The 15,234-nt window shown below is 45.2% G+C and overlaps 1 protein-coding gene across 1 annotated transcript in view; it reads left to right on the forward strand.

Moving 5' to 3' along the window:
* MDGA2 (MAM domain containing glycosylphosphatidylinositol anchor 2) overlaps window positions 1–15,234 on the forward strand; it is a 411,004-nt gene that overhangs the window by 278,817 nt on the left and 116,953 nt on the right. Inside the window, exon 8 of the mRNA XM_068947620.1 lies at window positions 432–725. Within this exon, the coding sequence (XP_068803721.1) occupies window positions 432–725 (294 nt within the window). The remainder of the gene's footprint in view (window positions 1–431; window positions 726–15,234) is intronic.

Below are 15,234 nucleotides of genomic sequence, written 5' to 3' on the forward strand. Positions count from 1 at the left end.
TGCACGGCTCTTGTGAGCTTGATAAAATTGGCAGCCAGTCTATTATAAAAAATAGATTTTAGTGCCAAATACACATAAAAAAGGAAAGCCATAACTTGTGATGATAAAGTGCTAGCCGTGACCGGTGGTCAAATGAGCTGCTGTACAATGGGGTGCCATATCAGCGCTTCAAACGCCCACAGCGAGGCAAGCGAGTTTCATAGCTGGGGCTATTAAATCTTATTTTAACCACTTTAAGCAGCTGAGCACTTTATCTTATTAATATAGCAGCGTTGTATAGTTTCCTGATACATGTAATCCATGTGCGTTGCTCTGTGGAGATAAATTATTTCTTGATGTATAATTGTGACTTAACAAGCAAGAAAGCCACCTGACGTTTCCGTAACACTAATTATTGAACCTTCTCTTTTTATCTCCTTCACAATGGGAAGTTCCACCCAATTTGACTGTTCCTCAGGAAAAGTCGCCGCTGGTCACCCGGGAGGGAGACACAATCGAGCTGCAGTGCCAGGTGACGGGGAAGCCCAAGCCCATCATTCTGTGGTCGCGCGCCGACAAGGACGTTGCGATGCCGGACGGCACGATGCAGACGGAGAGCTACGACGGGATCCTGAGGATAGTGAACGTGTCCAGGGAGATGACGGGAACGTACAGGTGCCAGACCAGCCAGTACAATGGTTTTAATGTGAAGCCCAGAGAAGCTTTGGTGCAGCTCATTGTACAGTGTAAGTAGACCCTGATTTTCTTTTCATGTGATTTTGTTAAGAAGTTGATTTATTTCCCTCCTAAATATGCAGTAGCGAGAGTCTTATGGTTGTTACGTTTTTGATGCTATGTTGTTTGGCTCCATAGCTCCCTGAATTCATGATTTTAATGTAAATATAGAAGGAAAAATGACATAGGATTCCAATTTGTATTAAAAAAGTAGGAGGCAATCATTGCTTTCCTGTGCCTAGCTCTAAATTTTTAGACACAGGAACAAGTACACAAGGTAGGAGGACATATTTCTATAAATGTGGATCTGATACTGATCTCATTTGTTGATAGTGTGTAAACAAATTAAAAAAAATGAGAGCAAGACCTGCTCCATCATAACTGATCTGCATACTGATCTGCAAAGCGGTCTGTTCTGGTTGTGAATATGAACTGTCAACATCAGGAGTGGAAAGGAAAAAATAAGAGGAAATCAATTATTTTGGAAATGCTCAGCTGTTATGATGGGGGAACAAACTCTGGTTTGCTGCAGTTTATGGGGAACGAGAAGCCATGCGCAGCTGATAAAGATGCTCACAAAGTGACTTGGATGTGCCTGTTTGAGTGTCAGTAGTTATTTTCACTTTTTAAAAAGTGACTTATGCAGCCTCATTTATTGCAGTTTCAGACGCCCGATCAGCTTGTTGCGGGCAATTTGCTTTTTAAGCGTTCTGCGTTCAACCCAACCGACCTCTTCTGAGGCCTCCAGGGATGAGATACTGCAGTATACACAATTGTTATTAATAATCAACTGGTTTGTTTTTTTTTTTTCAAGGTATGTTGTATAACAAATTATTTATGCACTTAATCACATGGTGTGGCAGCGCTTTCATCAGAGCTGCTTACACTGTGTTTCATTAGCCAAGATACTCGGTGATGCTCCGGCGCTGCTTTTTATCAGTGCGTACGTGTATCGCAGGCGAGAAGCTACATGCGTTCACGACACCCAGAGGCTCCTGGACAGCCCCAAGCCTAGCAGGACAGTCTTTAGGCGAGCTGAAGCCTCTTGCATGGTCTTTTCCCAGGGCCATTGACTTTCATCCATGGTAGGACTGACTTCATCCCTCCCGACTTCTAGGTGCTTCACTGATGTATCAAGATGAGGAGCAGAGATACTCCCTCTATAGCGATCCAGGCAGTGGGCTGGATCCTGCCCTCTGGAGGTGCCTCTTTCTCTGATCACAGAAGGACCGCAGGGCAGTTGGGCTCCTAATGCGAGCTCTTATGAAGTGCATGCATCTGGGTAGGGAAAACTGGCTCTGGTACAAATGGGCTGGACCAGCCTGCACAAGAGAAGGACAAGTTCTGCCTTGGTTCAGTGTCATAGTAGCACTGTGGAGTCCTGTTTTTATTGGCTGTAATAACTATAAAACCTAACTATTGATAAAAGAGTTTCCACTCCTGTCAGTATTGCTAGGGTCACGGAGATTTTGATGATTGCTATTGCAGTTGTTGCTGCTAGGACTGCTTCTAATGGCACACGGTTTCTCCCCTCCTATAACAAGCAGTCATAATGACAGGGATTTAATTTTAGCCACACAGGAAAGGTCATTTACACAAGGTAAATTTAAGGGAAAGGTAGATAGTAAAAGACATGTAAGGGCAGAAAGCGGGCTGCATGGGTAGGCCCCCAAGCCCACCGTGCAAATGGATATGCCACTTAGGCAGAGCTGGTTGTAGCGGCCGATGCAGCAGAGCTGGCGTGTCATGTCCTGCTGTCTTCGCTGGAAGAAGGGGCAGTAAGCAGGAGAGGAGGGTCCCTGCTGGAGGAGGACACAGAGGACAGCAGCACAGCCACACTGCAGAGTTTCAGTTGCCACAGCTTATCACGGGTGTGCGGGAGGACTGGATGTACAGTATTTACAACTACCGCAGCCTTGTGGTGACGCTGCTTTGCCATTCATCGCAACCATTAAAAAGAGAAGGAAAAATTACCAAATACGCTTCTGTACAGTTGTAAACTGAAGAAAATTGAGGTTGCAAAAGTTTCATGTGACACTTGCCACACTGCTGCTCTTTGGGACATTGGGTTCTTGCACCTAGGTAGCGCAGCAGCAGCGTGGCGCGTAGAAATTGTCTTTGTCTGAAGGCTGTAGGTCCTCGGAGAGCAACAGTGATGGGTGAGAAAGGTGGTAACGTACAAGACTGTCAGAGTGCTCAGACTGACGTTTGGCCTCTTTAGTGACTGCAGGCCATGACGATCTTGAAAGGCAGAAGGGAAAAGTGAATAACAAACTCAGTAACAGCAGGTTCACCGAGTCCACTGTAAGACTGTGAACAGCGACCGATACAGAACAGTGCGGCAGTGGTGCTCGTGAGTAAGGAGGAAAGAAGAAAAAGGCTTCTTTTCCCTTTTCTGTCACTGATTTGCTGTGAGAACTGTAAGGGTTTTTTGTTTTCCAGCCACTTGACTCCTCCATCTTGGCCATTTAGTTTATATTCTCTTTTTGTCAGAATATATCTTTTCCATATGTCGTGCAGAGTCCAACGTGATTGCTAGTAGCATCCTGGTTGTGGTTGCTTGTGATGATGTGTGAATGATGAAAGCAGGGATGACGGAGCATTCTTCAAGTAATTTGGCCCATGTACAAATAAGCATGCGGAAGGTGGTCCAGATAAGTGAGAGCTCCAGTAAGCATCCTCTGAAGGTAAATCCACTCCAGCAGGTATAAGGAACAAGGACAAGGAGGCTGTCCTTTTCCCACTGCCTCCCTTCTTCTCCCTGTTTGAGAGATCAATTTTAAGATTTTCTCGTCTTCTAGGGAGCATTCCATACCCAGGCGAGCCCTCTTTCACACATTTTTTTAGCCTTACTTTTCCTTCCAAGTCCTCAGAAGCTGGGAGATACTTGAAGGACAAGCGCTCAGAAGCACCCTGGGCATTGTTCTATGTAACATCTATGGTGTCCCCCATGCTTTACTCTGGAAGACTTAATTTCAAGTCTCTGGAAGTCACAGAAACTCTTCTATTTATCCAGTGAGCTCTCCATCATTTATTCCTGTCTCCATTTCAGATCTTCTAAACAGGTGATGTTATTTTCTTCACCTAGGCAGTAAATATTTTGGAAATAGATGGCTGAGTCTGGGTCTTGGAGAGGATGTTGGGAGGTTTTGTAGACATCCCACAAACCCTTCCTGGATCCTGAACCAATCGCTGCTGAACCCAATGGGTTAATTCCTACCGACTCCCATGGATATTGTTGGCTGAAAGCATCAGGTAGCTGGGGGGTGGATTGCTTGGATTGCTATTATTCTACGGTAATATTGGAGGAAAAAGCTGTGGATGTATGTATGGGTATTTTAAGCGCTGTATTATATGCAGCAGTTCATGTATTCTGAAAGAGATCAGAGACATGACTTGAAAATGGTTATAATAAGCAGGAGTATAATGGATATTTACAGGAGATTTTTCTTTAATCTGTCCTTGTTCAAATTTCTGCGCACTTTATTCAGATACTAGCAAGTGACAATTTGAAGATAAATGGACAAAGCAGGTATTATGTAATGCTTTGATTATTTTTCTTGTGGGAGAAGAGTATGTGCGTTCCCACTGACTTCAGTGTTGTTTTGTAACTGGCATAGCGTTTATTTAGTTGTTATAAAAATCACTTCTTTTGGGTAACTTTGTAATATTTATTTTAGATGCTTCTGTAAGTCATAAACAGGGAAAGATATTTAATGAAACACTTTGATTTATATAATAACTCATTGATTCCACTTTTGATATGATGTGTGGGTGTGTGAGCAGATGTTGAGTTAGCTGTGAGCAATCCCGTTCTCTAGGGTGCAAGAAGAATTTCTGCTTATGGGAGGACTTTCTGTCTCGCCAAAGTGCTGTATTACTCTGTTCTGCTTTGCGGTGCGAATCTTGCTGTGGAGCTAATGCTCTAGGTCGCATCCTTCAGTTCAAACGTAAGAAAAATTGCTAAGGATAAATGCAAAGATAAAGACACTTTGAATTTGATCCACTCTCAGTTCACCCTACCAGTTTTAACACACAGATGTTTGCTTTTCCTCTCCTCTCTCGTCCCCTGCCTTCCCTTCACTCTCATACTCAGTGACATCGGGATCCCAGACGGTGAGTTCTCTAGGAGACTGGTTGTTTCCCGTGCTTTTTTGCGGTTTGGCCTGGAGTCACGGTCAAGACTTTCGACGTTACCTATTTGCTATCAAATTTCAAAAATAAAATTCTAATGGGAAAATGCAAAGACATCACGGGAAACCAAAAACGAAGGAAGTCTCTAAGCAACCTTGGTCGGGTCTGTTGGTGCAGACGTGGTCGGGGTCGGGCTTTTCAGGGTGCTTTGACAGTCGTGCAGCCTTCGCCGCACGCTGACGCGGTCGCGCAGCAGCGAAACGCAGCACAGGCGGCGTGCCTTTCCAGGGCTAACCGAGCAGGCGTTATCTGGAGTCCTCCTGCGTCGCAGCCTCCCCTTTTTGCTGGTAAGGGGAATCTCGCTGAGACTTTTAACCACCCGGCAGCGGGGGACCTGCCCTCCCTGCACAGCCACGGCCAAGGAAGCACCCGCAGAAAGCAGCGCAGCCCTGGGTGCTTTCATCCCTCCCCAGCTGCCTATCTGTAAAAGAGAGATAGCAGCTCCCTGCCCGGGGGTTTCGAAGATAAGATTCGGAGGATGCTGTAGCAATGAAAGACGTGAAATACCTGATTTGATCAATAAATCTCCTATCCTTCGGTTCTTCTTATTATGCTCCCGTCCTGTTTCCTGGTGGGTGTATGGGAGCTCTCCGCAAGCTGTGGGGTTTACTGACTCTGATCTTTGTTGTTTGGCGGATTTTGTGAGCCCTGCGAGCTTTTCTCTCTGAGATTAATTAGGGTCATGGAAATGCAGCACCAGCGACAGAAAAGAACTAAAATTAGAGGGTTGGGATTTAGTCCCCGTTGTCCCTGTAACCCACCCTCCCGTGGGAGAGCGGAGAAGGCTTCTGGGAGACAAAAAAGGCGTTAGATGAAAAGACTGCCCTGTTCAGGGCTTTGTTTCTCTCGCTTCTTCTTTGCCTTCTCCTCTCCGAGCGCAGGGATCTGTCCCCAGCCCCACAACGTCTCTTTAGGAGGTACTTCCCTGGCTTGGAGGCCAGAAGGTGGTGGGTGAGAGGCACGCGCCGGCCCCACCACGCGGTCCGGGCGGCGGGCGTCCGTGCCGTGACGGCGCTCAGCGCCCTGCGCCCGTTCGCGGCTTTGGCCGTTTTCCTGCGTGCAAATTTTGATGGATGGAAGCGCAAGGAAAGAAATGAAAGCGTGGGCCGTGGGCACGCGGGTTGGACCCCGGCAGTAACTTAAAACACCCCGCTTTCGCTCCTGCCCGACAGATAAAAACGCCGCCAGGTACAATGTAATCAAAGGTTTACATCATGTACCGTAGCCAGCGATGATAGCGGCAAGGACAGAGCCATTTTTCACGATAGACGTTGCTGCATCTTGGGCTCACATTTTATACGCTGTGATTTGACTTTGGTGCTACATAAAATATTGTTTGCAATATAAACTGTTTTCCAAATGCATTGGTCTCCAAGTACCGGTAAAGCCTCTTAAAGCATCCAATATACTTCGCGGTGAGCTGCTTGGCAGAACAATCGACCAAGTTGTGATACTTTGAATTTTTCTTTCAGGTTGAGTTCAAGTTTATGTATGTCATTCTTACTCTGTAATAAATTATAAACAACTAATGAAATCATACTGAACTGGAGCATTCTTTAGGGATTATATTTGAAATAGAACAGAGCTAATTAGTAAGAAATATGAGGCTGAATTATGATCTCAGGTGCATCACTGCAAATCTGGAGTGAATCATAAATTAGTTGTTCTGGTTTCACATCAGCATGAGAGAGTTCAGAACTGGGTCCTCTTTGCTTGGATTCTGGACAATATTTGCAGTTGAAGATGGGGAAAAATATTCCTTTATGCTTTAGGTAGGCAGTCTGGCAACTCAGAAATGCTGCCATATCTATTCTGTGACTGTCTAAATATGTGCCTAGTGAAATATTTATATGCCAATATTATATATTATATTAATAATGAAATAAAAGGCTGTTGCGGAAGAAGAAAGGAATGAAGCGTTCTCCACCCACTGGAAACAGAACAAGAATTAATGAGCTTAAACCTCACGGAGAGTTAGGAAAGTTGTTACGAGAAACTTTATCACAGGGAGGTTAGTTTTTACTGCAGTAAATTGCCCAGAGACTTACGGAGTTGGAGCCCCAGGAGTTTTTTTTGAAACAGGATGGAGAAAGCCCTGCTAGGAGCGGGGATGTGCAGGACTTGCCCGGTGGTGGGAGGGCCGAGGTGGAGCAAAGCCATCTGCTTCGAGGGTGTCTGCAGCGAGTCACACCTCCCAAGAAGCATGTGGCCAAGGGCCACAACGCAGCTCGTTACTTAGCAAGCATTTTGCACTGAAATTTGGCAGTTTTGCTGGTTGAGCCAGATGAGTTAACCACTGTTTCGTGAATTGGAATCAGGATTGCAAGCAAAACCTCTCAGAGAATGAAAACGTCGGGGTTTGCAGATCTGCTTATAAAACTTTAGCTCTGAAAATGTATTAAAAAAGGTGTTGTCAAGGAATCCCCGTAGGTGAGAAAAGTAACTGAACGGGGGAAATGTTGTCTTCATGTTTAAATAACCATTGAAGTGTAGTTTTTAAGGGGGTTGAAATGATAAAGGAGATCAGTATCTTCCATTTCATATTCATATTATGTACCTCACATAATCATACAATTTTTTTCTGATGTTATGGCTGAAGATTTAAACAGAAGAAGCTGATTAATATTCAGGACAGCTGTTATATAACCCAGTCCATTCCCAGACTGTTTGCCTTATTGCTTTCTGAACTCTTCCTTTGTAGGTTACTGGCTAGTAGTTATTCTGCATATGCAGCTTTTGGTTTTTGATGCGGTTTTGATTTAGGCTGCTTGTGGTGGGAGAGAAGGCAGGGTAAAAGAGAGGCAGAATGGAGCCATGCTATGTTTATGTTTCTGTGCCATTTTTCATGTCTTTTTTTGAGCATAGAAATTAATAAATGACCTTAACAACATTAAAACTTTAAAATGCATGTAGCTCCCATTTGTCTTCGTCACATCAGTTTGCTTTTGGCAGTTGCTTTCTCCATCCTAGTATGAGAACGTGTGTTGGAGAAACGCAATTGCATTTTTTTTCCCCATATTTTCCTTTTTTTTCTTTTTCTGATATGGCACAGATACAGTTAACGTCTGCAGGCTGCTTTTGTGAGCCTGAAGATTCAACCTTGCCCTTGGCAATATATATTTAGGCAATCCTGGTAGTGTTACCCACTGTCCTTGGGTTTAACCTCTGGGTAGAGTTTCCAGATGCTTGGTTTGGAGATGGGGAATTTCCCATAATGCGCTCTCAGTGCTGTTACTTAAAATGACCATTCAAAAAATCTTCTCAAAAATCCTCAGAGAAAGATCCTTGTGAACAATTTCAGCATGCTGAATAAACAGTTATGCCTTTGTATATAATTTATCTGAACATAGCAAGGGAGGAAAAATATATGGGAATAATTGATGGCTTGATCAGAAAAGCAAAATACTAGGAGCTTTCTGACATTTAGCAAGGTCAAAAGCAACGTGTGTCTAGTGACCTGTAGAGGTAATGAATATGCAAGCATTGGCAACTTGGCAAATTGTAAATGCGAATGAGATCATTTGAATTTTTTCTTATTTAGTTTTAAAACTGTGGTCACTGAGAGAACCTCCTGAGATCTATCTTTTTCTTGTTAGAAATTCCAAAAGGCAGCACAGCCGTGAGCAGCTAGAACCTGAAGCTGCACGGTGATGTTATTGGAAAAAAACTAAATTATTTATATTGGTTGCTTTTGGACAATTGATACTACAGAAGATATTCATATACCACGTAGCTGTTTAGACCAGTGTCTGAGGAACAAAACAACAGAAACTCTACTAAAATAAAGTTGCATTTTTGGGGGGGGGGGGTTGTTTTGTTTATTTGTTTTTTTGAAAAGTGAGAATGAGATGAGAAATGGAAGCAGATGAAAATGCTGCATATATGTATTTGAAGTATGTAGACTCAGAACAGGGTATCTTTGAATGCTGTGCATCGCCTGGATATATCATGCTTTCCAGAAAGGATCTGAGTGATAGCATTGATAATCTTGGGTGAACGGCACCTTTTAGTCCTTTGGTGTGCAGTATTTCATTCATGTTGGTTCACAGAGACTTATCCTCCCTTCACCGTGGTAGTTTTGTGGCACGTTAGTGCTGCCCAGGCGTTCTCAGCTAATGCCACGAAGCTGGGATAGCCCCCGAAGGCTCAGGAGAGGGGTGAGCGATCTGAAGCAGCTGCCGCTGTGCTCCATTAAAACCCTTTGGCAGGCAGAAATGGTAGGCTGAAACGCGGCGGCGTTGTGGTTTGTTTTCTGCTGCTGCAGAGAGAAGATTGGCCCCAGCTCCAGTACCTGGGAGCTCTCATCCTAGATGTGACCATGCCGGGCAGGATTCATCCAGTATAACTTTAATCCTCTAGAAGTTAGGCAACTCGTCGCTCTCCTGGACCTGTGTCGCCCTGTTGTACGCCCTGTGAGATGGGCCCCTTTCTGTCATGTTTCACCCTGCGTGTTTCATGCATTTGTTGTAGGACTGGATAAATCATCTTTGGGTGGTGCCTTTTGTAATATTTTGATGACTAACGTGAGGTGTGGTGAATCGCACTGCGGGGTGGGAATGGCTGTGGAAATTCATGGAGAATAGGTTGGTGCTGGCATCAGAGAGGCTCCGTGGGAGCGTGTCTGTAAATAAGGCTTTATTTAGCTTTTGAAGGTCCGGGCTGCCCAGGAGCACCCGGCTGCTGTGTGAGTCACATGCAGGGCTTGTTTGGGGTGAGGGTGAAGAGTTTTGAGGGTCACACTGATGCTCCCTCCCACTTTGTGACAATCCTAAAGGGCTGCAGTGCTGTGACGGTGACAGCTCGTGGCTCTGCTTTGTGGGATGCTGGTTTCATAGTGCCCACGAAGACACACCAAAGCTGGACCTTCCTCCCTAATCCTGCAGTAGTGAGGAGAGCGGAGATCCTAGGGCTTGCTACAAAGCAGAGGGGAGAAATGAGCCGATCCAAGGGATCAGGGATGTTCAGGGGATGCTCCTGGGGACTCCAGCTCCAGGGGATGCTCCATGGCTGAAACATGAATCCTAGGAAATAAAGTCCGGGGGCATAATTTATGGTTTGGGAAGATGAGAGCTCAGGACCAAGAGCAATAATTTAGATTACAAGCTTGAGTAAAGTCTGTGTTGTGGACACCTTAATTTATGTTTGCAAACGTGTGCAAGCACGCATGGCTTGCAGAAAAGCGACTGTCCCGCAGGCACCTGAGGCTGTGCCCGGGCCAGTTCAAAGCAGGTGGGCTTGCTCTGCATTAGGAGACAGGAATCAAGGGGTGGGCCTACGTAGGGAGATCCACAGGTGTCTGTGCTAGGGCCTGTGGTAGTCAGTGAAATTCCCCCAAAATGATCACGAGAAGAATCCTTGTGCCTTTGGACAGATCGATGGTGCCCACGCCTGAAGGCTGTGTCCAGTTCTACAGGAGTAGAACCAGGAGTCCCCAGGTGCAGTGATCAGGCAGCGAGTTTACAAGCCAATCAGAAGTAATACTTTTCCGTGCCATACAATTGAACTGCACTATTGTCACTCGTTGTTTTGGAGGCCAAAAAGTATTAATGGATTTCAAAAGTGATCAATCAAATTAAAGGAAGAAAAACCCTTGAGAAGCTATTCAACAGCATGATGACGATGCACGTGCAACCTCTGCCTCGGGAAGCCTTTAACCCACGGCTGGGGGACGCTGGGCAGGCGTCAGGGACGCGGCGTGCTCTGCTCGTCCTATTTTTCCGTTCTTCCCTAAATGTTTGCTGCTGGCCAGCAACGGAGGAGAAGAGCGACCCAAGGGCATTTCTGCTTTAAACTAGCCTCAGGCTTTATCCCGGCTTTGCATTCTGAGCTCGCTGCCTTCGCCACCCCCCCCCAGCCTCGGGCCTTTCTTAATAATTTAAGATAGTCTGCAGTAGTGCTCTTGTTTTCACTGTAAAAAGTGTGCACAATGTTCAGGCCCAAATGTGTGCTTGGATCAGTGCCAATTCATAAGAAAGTTAAACCAACCAATAGGAAGGTAAATCAGAATAATTAGCTCGGCCATTTAGCTAAATTTTTACCTTTGGTAGTTTTAACTGAGGCAGATACTAAGTCAACATATTTAACTTTTTTGTCCCATACTACGGAGAGGACTTTCCACTTAATTAAAAAATGTGCAATTTAACTAACGCTATGATTAGAAAATGGAGCGTTAAAGGGTTAGGATTGCGCGCCCTGCCGTACGCATGGAAGTAATTTTGGCTCTGAAGGGTGGTGTGCCACAGCAGTGTTTTCGTTACGTGATCATTTATTTTGCTCTCTAAATGATCGTCGTCTGGAAAGGTCCAACGTTTGAGTGTGTGACTTCCTGACTACAGCAGCCTTGCAAAGCAGAGTTTTTAAGGCAATACACGTACGTAAAGAAAGGTTACCACTCTCTGCGCCTGCCTTCATGGCAGGTTTTGGTTTTTTTGATTTAGACGTTTTGTCCACTGCTGCTAGTCTGAAGTTTTGTGAATCATTTTGCCCGTGGAGACAAAACCGGTGTCAGCAGGCACCTTCTTTGCCCTCGGCAGCAGGACGGACGTTGCATCTCGATTGTACCGGTCCATAATCAGCCTCTTCCGATGGCATGAGTCGGCAGGGCGCCGGGTGCGTTGGCGCGGCGCCCGCGATACGGGGAACGCCGAGAGGATCCCGCGCGGCCGGCTCGCTTCCCGCAGCTCTGAACCCTGGATTCGCCGCTGGCGCTCTTGCACGGTAGCCGCTAACCCGGGGCAGCGCCGCCGCGCGGCTGCACGACCGACAGCCTCGCGCGGCTCCGGGTGCATGCCGCCCTCGGCTCTGACCTGGATTTCTCGCTGGGGGAACCTGCGCCATCGCGTTGCCGTTTCCTTGCCGGCTGCTGAAAGCGCTGGTAAGCCGGGCGAGTCCCTTTCGTGGGGAAAGTCGATAAGAGAGTGTTTGCGGTCATGGGATTTTGCATGCTCTGCTTCTAGTCAGAAGCCTTCTGCATAACAAACGGGAAATTTCCCACCTTGCATTTGTCATCGGATTGGTAAATAAGAAGTCTGGGGAGTAAACAAAGAGGAAACTCATCCTGCCTTTCCTTAGAGGAATTGCTGTTTCTAGGTAGACCAGGCCCTTGAAAACATACCCTAATCATTCACAACTGATACGTATTTTCTCACTTTTCTAGGGTGCTTTGTAGCTATACTGCTCGTTGATATGTTTTTTTTAATCAATAAAGCCATTTTTATCCTCTCATCTTTTAATCTGTTGTTTCCCTGAAGGTGTAGCAGCTTATTCAGATTTATTTTATCATCATGTGTATTACTTGCACAGCTTCTCCTTTTTACTCTGTAAGGACTAATAAAATATATCTATCCTCATTTTCTTATTTTCAGCAAAAAGGACTTCCCCATGAAGGGGAAGAGGTGAGAGCAAGGCCTGCTCTTGCTTTGAATGAGATGACAGAGGACTGAACTCTGAAACTAGGAACGATTTTTTTTTTCCTCTTGGAGGTCCTGGTTAGCACTGGAAAGGCCAACAGATGCAGTTTCTTTTATAATATGTTTTGTAATGATAATTATGATGTATTTAGGCTTACAGAGTAGAATCATGCCGAGCACTTTCACCTGTGAAGATGCCTTTTATTTATTGCATGATCTCATTAGATGGGTTTTCCCTGTATTGTCTCTAGTGCCCTCGACACATGCCATTGTATTTTGAGAGCCACAGAGGGAAAACACATGCATCATATGTATCATCACTATTTAAATCTTTTTGGGTGGAATGAAAAGACAGATTATTAGTTTTTATCATCCTTTTCAAGGTAAGCTCTCTAACTTTTAATGCAGAAGACCAAACATCATGCTCTACTGGAAGGAGTCAACTTTGTAAGATAGTATTAGGAAAAAGGGTATTCTCGGCAACGTGTATGTACATGGGTCTTTCTGACAATAGCAGGGTGTCACTGGCTCTCGTGCCCTGGTGAGAAGGTGCCCAGCCTGGTTCCTGAGAGAGGTTTGCCAAAACTGGTCGAGTTCTTCAGTGGCTGATACCTCACAGGCTCCACGTGCCGTCTACTCCATCCCTAGCCTCCAGTTCTCTCTAATTCATGCCTCTTTTGTTGCCATTTCAGCTCATTACCCTTTGTCCCATCTTCAGTGGATGTGGAGCGCATTTTATGCTTTTTCAGTTACTTCTTACAGAGCATGTTATCAAGCCTATCTTCAGGCTTCTCTAAACTCAGTGGACCTATCTCCTACAGACTTTCCTTATATGCTGTTGTTTCTAGATGTGATCCTTATTATTTTCACATGTACTCTCTTAAGTTAGGCCACATCTTTCCTAAAGCGCAGCTCCCAAGCCTGGACACAGCTACATCTCTTTGTGTCTACCGCGGCCGGGCAGAGGAGGAGCACAACTCTGCTCTGCAGCCCTGTTCTTCCGTCACAGACCGATACCTGGCAGCAGGACGCTACCGATTCATGCTCCACTGGTGATCTACTGGAAAGCCAGTGGGTTATTTTGCAGGACTGCTAGCCGCCCATCAGTCTTCCATGTTTTCTTTATGCAGTTCGTTATCCTTTTCTGAGCATCCAACCTGGGAAGGACTGGACAGCTCCTGCGCTACAGCCACCGTTGACGAGGACTCTGTGAGCATGACCACTTTCACACCACCGTGTACTCATGTCTCCCCCCCCCCACAGGGTCGTTCAAGCTGGCTTATGACAGTGTTATGGGAAATAGCAGATGAGTGGCATAGGCCAAGATGCAGTACATCAGCTATTTCTCCCCAACCACCTGTCTCTTATGCTGATGGAGAAGGAAATTAGATTATTTTGACATGATTTACTGTTCAGAAATCCCTAGTGACAGTTACTCATCTCAGTGTTATCTTCCAAGTGCTTGCAAATTATTTGATTGTTTGTTTCAGAATGTTTCTGGGAATTGAAATTAAGATGTCTAGACAATAACACTCAAGCCTCTCCTCCCCCCCCACCCTGTTTTTAAAGGTAGGTATTGTTTTTGTCAGTGGAGTTTCTTGTTCCTCACTGGTTCATCACCAGTTTTCTCTAAAGGTTTTGGTGGTTCTTTTGGGCTGATGTTTGTTCGTGGCCCTCCAGTGTGAAAAAATACGTACACTTTATATTTTTCTGAGCTGAGTTCTTCCTACTGGCGTGAATTACGTTTGACATCTGAGAAGGGGCAGCCCTTTTAGAAAATCATGCAAGCGCTTGGCTCTTCTGAATCAAATATTGTTCGTACGATGTGGCTCTTAAACTCAGTCAAAATAAATCCATCTTTCTAATTAACTGCAAAGAAAATGCTGGTATTACATAATACCATCAGGAAAATGAAAGCAACCAAAGGATCAAGTTCACACGTGCCCCTGTTCCCATCCTTTGTGCAACCCTAGGCTGGCCCTTCACCCTCCAGGTGCAGGTAACTAGCCTTTGTGCACTCTGCCCTTGTAATGTTGTCTAGCTCAAAGTCACATTAACAGCGCAGGATTGCCACAGTTACTATTATACAACTTCCCTGCAAACATATTTCTCTGCGTCGTTCTCAGAACGGCTGTTAGCCTAATCAGAGAAGAGGGAGCTTAAACACTGGCCTCTCAAAGAGGCCGTTAATTGCTGCGTCCTGGTCGGTTCACTTACAAGTCTTCTCTGTCTTATTTATCACCTCTGATTTGAGGCAGTCCTAGCCTTTTCTCATAAATCACATACAGATTAAAATTCACTCCCTTCTTTCATGACACCTGGAAGGCCCCAAGTTTGTGACTTCTCAGACACTGATTGTTAAACCACCAAATCATCAGTATTGACTTTCTGGTTTCTGGAGATGCTAATCAAAGAAGTTCCCACCATCTCCCTCCTTCTCCTACCTGTCCTGTTTCTTTAGGCTCTTCACACAGCTGGTATTTCCTGAGTGTGAGGTTCAGGCTGTGGATGTGCCCAATTAATTGTGCTTTCCTTCATCTTAGTCCTTAGTGTGTGACTCTGAGCTGGAAATTGTTCAACAAAGCGGCCTGTTACCGCTTACAACCCACACAACAATTAGCCAACCAATTTCCTCTCCTAATTACTCTTGTTACAGGCCTTTGAGAAGAAAGCCACTGATTTTATTCACAAGTATCTTGGATGCTGGTGCTGTGTTTTGAGTACCAAAGCTCAACATGAACGAGGCCACAGCAGTGTGAGTTTTATTTATTGTACAGTTACTGTTTGCAGCTTTGTTAGGAAAGCAAACTATGTCCTGTTTGTAATGGATTAGAGGGGATAGAACACAAAAGTACTTTACAGTAAGCTCAGATATCCCCAGAGGCCTCTTAAGTTCTGAATTTATCTAGTTCTGGTT

This window comes from Struthio camelus, chromosome 5 (assembly GCF_040807025.1).
Source record: "Struthio camelus isolate bStrCam1 chromosome 5, bStrCam1.hap1, whole genome shotgun sequence".
Taxonomy (NCBI): domain Eukaryota; kingdom Metazoa; phylum Chordata; class Aves; order Struthioniformes; family Struthionidae; genus Struthio; species Struthio camelus.